The sequence below is a fragment of the Triticum aestivum genome, chromosome 6B (genome assembly GCF_018294505.1).
Source record: "Triticum aestivum cultivar Chinese Spring chromosome 6B, IWGSC CS RefSeq v2.1, whole genome shotgun sequence".
Lineage (NCBI taxonomy): Eukaryota > Viridiplantae > Streptophyta > Magnoliopsida > Poales > Poaceae > Triticum > Triticum aestivum.
In genome coordinates, this window is record NC_057810.1 from 729530669 (window position 1) to 729536668 (window position 6000).

General features: G+C 42.1%; 2 protein-coding genes across 3 annotated transcripts; both read right to left on the reverse strand.

Moving 5' to 3' along the window:
* Positions 1-253: 253 nt before the first annotated feature.
* On the reverse strand, positions 254-3659 carry LOC123139826 (uncharacterized). Its single transcript, XM_044559529.1, has 3 exons — positions 2678-3659; positions 1863-1997; positions 254-1748 (listed from the first exon to the last, which is right to left on the reverse strand). Exons 1-3 carry the CDS (start codon positions 3657-3659, stop codon positions 565-567), a joined length of 2301 nt encoding a protein of 766 aa, XP_044415464.1. The 3' UTR covers positions 254-564.
* LOC123135278 (disease resistance protein RGA5-like) lies at positions 2686-6000 on the reverse strand. 2 transcript variants are annotated; one of them, XM_044554330.1, is made up of 2 exons: positions 5224-6000; positions 2686-4709 (listed from the first exon to the last, which is right to left on the reverse strand). In XM_044554330.1, exons 1-2 carry the CDS (start codon positions 5358-5360, stop codon positions 3980-3982), a joined length of 867 nt encoding a protein of 288 aa, XP_044410265.1. In that variant the 5' UTR covers positions 5361-6000; the 3' UTR covers positions 2686-3979. Both variants share the same exon structure in this region, with proteins under 2 accessions (XP_044410265.1, XP_044410266.1).

The window sequence follows — 6000 nt, forward strand, 5'->3', positions numbered from 1 at the left end:
TACGGCCATTTTAGTATGAGTACCAAGATAAACATGATCCTCAGAATTTTTTAAATGAGTATCAAGATATTTCTTCACGAGTGGTTCCACCACACATCAAGCTTGATCCTCAATAAACGGGAGAAAACCCCTGTGCATCACCTGTCAATTCTGGGAATTGAACTCGCGTCATTGGGTTGCACAACCACATACCCAACCACTGAGCCAAGGCTCTCTCTGCACGGTCGACTCCATATACAAATATATTCCTTTTGTATACACAAACATATTCAAGATAGTGAAGATGGCATGGATTTATCAAACTGTTTATAGAGCTGACGTCAGCACCTGTCACATAGATTCTTAGGAACCGTAAACATTTTGCCTCCTTGCATAAACTACGTATGGACCCTAATATATTTATGCTGCTTCACCCAAACAACATCAAGGTCCTCAATTTTTTGCAAAGGCCCAACCTTCTATGGTATTTTGTCAAGCCTCTCACTAGGAAAATTGATATTTTCATCTTTATCAAAAGCAGTAGTTATGATTGAAAAATGGCGAACACTTGGTCGAATTGCCAATTTATGGTATTTTGTCAAACCTCTCAGGTTTCAATCCATGTACAGTAGCACACTCATTTGATGAAACCATCACTGCCAATTCATGCATTAGATCATGCATAACACAGAGTGAGCCATCCTTCTGGAAGAAGCCCAAATCCACTAATCTATCGAAATATTTCTGCCCTGTTTCCTCCAATCTCATCGCAGGGTCTTCGCACTGCACAAAACTTTGTGACATCCAAGCATAGACCAAAACTTCCTCATTAAATCGGTAGTCCTTTGGAAACAAAGAGCAGTATGAGAAACAACGTTGAAGGTGGACTGGTAAATAATCATAACTGAGGTTCAAGATGGGTAAAATATCATCAGGATATTCTTGATGAGATTTCCATTTGTCCCAAACTGCCGTCCAGTGCTTATAGCTAACATCTGTGCTCAGAAGTGCACCAACACTTCGTGCAGCTAGTGGGCAGCCTTTCAGTGCTTTAGCAATCTGTTTCCCAATAGATTGCAAACAAGGATGATGCTCACAGTTGTCATTGCGAAATGCACATGCCTTGAAGAACAGCCAAAACTCCTTTTCATCCAGACCACTCAATGTGATTTCATCCATAGTTCGTATCATTTTTGCTACTGATTTTGTTCTAGTTGTTGCTAGTACCATGCAACCATTTGCTTGGTTACTTTTCAATGGAGCCAAGAGTTTAATCCATCCACTCCTGTCCGTGTCTTCCCACATATCGTCCAATACAAGCAGAAATCTTTTGTTCCTAATATTCTCCAAAAGGATCTCCTGCAACTTATTCAAGCTGCTTTTTTTCTCATACGATCTATCTTCACATACAAGCTCTAGGATCTGAAGTGTTAGACCCACTACATCAAAGTTGGTGGATACACAGACCCACATTTGCAAATCGAAATGACCTTTAATTCTTTTATCATGGTATACATATCTAGCAAGCGTTGTCTTCCCAATTCCACCAATACCAACCACTGGCAAAATATTCAGATCACCAGATTCCCCCTTTATCAACAGGTCTATTATCTTGTCTCTTTCTGCATCCCTCCCATACACTTGACATTCAGTTGAAAAAGAAGTTGTCATCTGAGCATTGCTGGCAATATTCTGACTCTTACTTGAATTCTCGCTCGGAGACATGCCATCATAGGTGGAATGGATACTCCCTGCCTCAGCCTTGTACTCTGCAAATTGCAACAATCATGAGTAGTTGGTTAATGTTGCATCTAGTCTCTAATTAAACTAGTATTAATTCAGTTGCTTTCAAACTACATCATATGCTAAGGAACCCATCTTACCATCTTCTGGGCCTTCCTGTGAAGATTGGGAATCCATTTTCACATCCACCCCCACAATATGTTGTGGGCCCCAACTTTTGAAATCATAGGTGGGAGGCTTAGGGAGCATTTTAGCATCTTTGTAGATAGTAGATTCTGCAGACCAATACATTTATGAGAAATGTAAAACCTGTATCCCCCAAGAAATAAAGTGTTGCTTTCGACTTTCAGAAGTTCATACAAACAAATGCCATAATTAGAATTTAGCAGTGGAACATATACTACTATAGATTCTTTACAACGACACCTAAATTATCAGACACACCCGTGATGGCAAGTTCACAAAAGTTGCGGTTTTATTTGTTTAGTTATCGAATGGCAAGTCCAGCAGCCCCACTATCATTACCCTCTATACCTAATAGGTAGAAAGTGAGAAAAAGGTGTTCTGTAATCCTCTATAGCCATTGCAAATCGTTTGGCTAACAGAGTGCATAATGTGGCAAATAAGGCACGAGCTAATCCACACAAAAATAGCCTACATTTTATGATGCAACATAAATACAGATATATTCGTACAGAAACAATAATTTATTCCGCAAAAAAATATTTGTGTAATTTGGATCAACTCGTCAAATACATGTATCCAACTCCAACCTATATCTTTGACCATCATATCCTTGGTCAAGCACTATACACGCAAATTTAGCTATGAATGATACACTTGTAGTCCTTGTTCAGTAAACTAAGACAAGAACTATATATTAGCCTTGACACCCATTCCATTTTTTTTATGTATTGAAAAGAATAGGGCTTAAATATGAATCAATTATTCTTACCTTCTTCAATGTGTGTAGACAAGGACTCCACCGCTTCGATGATTTCCTCTTCCTCCACCATATTATGTCCGTCCGATATTTGAACTTGTGGCGGCGGAATGTTAGAGGATCTTGTGGCAACCTCCCAAATCCCTGCGTCCCCCAAGGTGATCTCAACATGGAGATTTTTGAGAGAACTGAGATACTTGATGCCATAATCACCAAACACAGGATCTCTCTGTCCCTGCACGTAGCACAGAAGCCCAAGCCTTGCTAGCTTCGGCAGAGCCTCTGGTTCGGTTACCAACCCTGTCCAACTATTCAAGCAAGTGAGTGTAAATTTCGTCAGACAGTGGAACAACCCGGGCTGAACCACTATCCTTTGTTCTGCGGCTGCAACCTGCGATGATATGCTGAGAACTAACAGAGCTGGCAGGGATCCCAAAACATTCATCATTTCCTCTTCCACTTGATAAACCCTGATGTCGAGGAAATCAAGGTTGACAAGCGAGATTATCCTCTCTGGAATTCTGGGGAAATAATATCCTCCGCTCAAATAGAGTTTCTGAAGAGACTGAGGATGAGGTGACCAAGAATCCAAGAAACTGAGAGAAGAACCATATTTGCTTTCGATGCTTAGAGATTGGAGCTTGGATAGTTCCTTCAGCGACAAGAGTAGATTATCCTCATATCCTTTAATATCACCGCACACATCGGAAATGGACCATATTAGTTGGACAATCCTCAGTTTAGTCAACTGTCCCACACCCAACAGTGAATTTGTTGAGTTGGTGGTGTTAACTTGAATCCCTGAAAGCTCCTCCAGAGACTGCATGTCGCCAACTCCATCTGGCAATTCCACATTACAGACAAGTAAATATACCAAACGCCATAAGCCAAGAATGCTTGTTGGCAGCCTTCTGATGGAAGTCTTGGTAAGATCAAGAGTCTCAAGAAACTGCAGTTCCCCTATCTGTTCAGGAAGCTCAACAACTCCACTCATTTGGAGTCCCAAATACTTCAACTGAAAAAGGCTCCCTATAGTTCCAAGATAGTTTTTACATGGATCTCCCTGAACATCCAAATCTAACACCCGTAACGCTCGATTATTTGAAAGGATCGGTGCACTTTGAGCAGACCCAAAAACTGTGAGTGAGCGGATGGGAGAAGCAGATATGGTTGATGGAATTGGAAAATGTTTTTGACCATGGTAGTTGAGAGATAACCGTCGGACCTTGTCTGTTGTGCGGAATTCTTGAGCCTGTCCATCAACCAACATACCAAAGTTTTCTTCAGCAGATATGGATTCAATTAGACTAAGTATCAAATTATGGACTTGACAGGCTTCAGCTCGACCATCATACTGGATTCCCACAGGTTGGACCATCCCCTGTTAATAAGTTCATTGAAATAGCGCTGCCCTACTTCTTCCAAGTTGCCATGTTCACTTCTCATGCCGATGAAGCCTTCACCTATCCATCTTCTTACTAATTTGTTTCTGCTGATGATATAGCCTTCCGGATACAAGCATAGATACAGTAAGCATGTCTTCAACTGCTGGGGAAGGTCATTATAATAGATGTACAATATATTTTTCACTCCTTGAAAACTGTCGCAACTGTGGGCCTGGCTCTCCTCAGGTGCTAAACCTTTCTTTTTGAGGTGACCCTCAAGTGCTAAATCAATAAAACCTTGTATCACTTTCCATTGCTCTTCTGAACTTGACTTGCTGGCCAGCAAACTAGCTATGGTGAGGATTAAGATGGGCCACCCACCACATTTTGTCAGCATTTCAGTACCAATTTCTTCTAAGGAATAAGGCCACTGCTTTTCAAGGCCAAATGTTCTCTCCATGAATAATCTTGTTCCTTCTACTTCCGGAAGATATTTCATTCGATATATCGAGTCTGCAGCAGTTGAGCAACATGACATAGCTATGTCATCGATGCATGTCGTCATCAATATTCGACTGCCAAGATTATTTCCAGGCAAGGCACATCTGATCAATCTCCATGCACGTGTGCTCCACACACCGTCGAGCACGACAAAGTACCTGTCATGCGGTTTAAGAATCAACATTTAGTCAACACATTCTAGAGAGAAGCACTGTGTAATTCCTGTACGTATCGAGCCTATTTTCAGATACAAGACTACATGTATGCATCCAACATACCAGAATGTATAAAATATCCTCTCTCTTTTTTTCTAAAACAGAGTAGCAATGAACATGACATACTACTTTTGACTAAACCAGAATAATCTCATATTGATGGGCAGATGAATTTCAGACTGAAGCAGCTTAATTACAACTCCCTCTGTAAACTAATGTAAGGCATTTTTGCAGTTCAAATTGAACTACAAAAACGTCTTATACTAGTGTACAGAGGTAGTACTACTAGTTTAATTTGAATGAGTAGACTCAAAATTAACGAACTACTTGTGGATTTCCTTCATAAACAACAAAGGACAAATGTGCACAACGCGGTAGCAACTGATATGAGCTGGAACATAACACAGTAATTTTGTATAGAAACAGAGTAATTGCATGTTGATGGACAGAGATGAACCTCTTGGCCTTGAGTACTTGTATGAGCTTATGCGTGAGTCGCTCCTCTTGGCATGCCTCTATGCTGGCACCTTGTTGGGCACTGAGCTGTGATCCAAGAGCTTGAAGAATCTCCTGAATGCTTGTGTTTTGGGACATTGACACAAAAGCGGAGCAATCAAATTTTCCTTGAATATCCGTTAAATACCTCTTTGGTAAGTGTAGTCTTTCCTATACCTTCAGGACCCAGAACAGAGACCACCTTCAATTGTTGCTTGTCATCCATGACCATGAGCAGAGCCGTGAGCTCGTCCCTGGGGCCATCGATACCAACAAGTCCGTCCCCCCCGGCATAGAGTGCCGACAAATGAGCATCTATGGACATAGCTGGGCGCCAACTGGGTATGTCTTGTTCTGGGGGGAAGCTGGGCTCCATGCCGATCTTGAACCTCTTGTGCCGCTCAATCACTTCCGCCATACGAACCTTAAGCTCTTGGATCTTGTTGACCATCTCAAGATCTGATATGGGCTTCTTGGGGCGCCTTCTGAACCTCTTTAGCATCTTGACACGCCCAGCAGTCTTTTTGGGCATAACCCCGGCGCTGTCGCCATCACCGTCGCCGTGCGTGAAGAGGTCGACCAAGTCTTGCGTGTCGTAGGCGATCTCCCTCGCTTGCTTCGCCCACATCTTCTTCAGCAGCGTGTCCTCTTCCACCATGTGCGACATCTTCACGGCGTGGAGGGAGGACACCATCTCTTGGATGCTCCTCAGTTTCTCCTCGAAGAATTCCATCTCCCG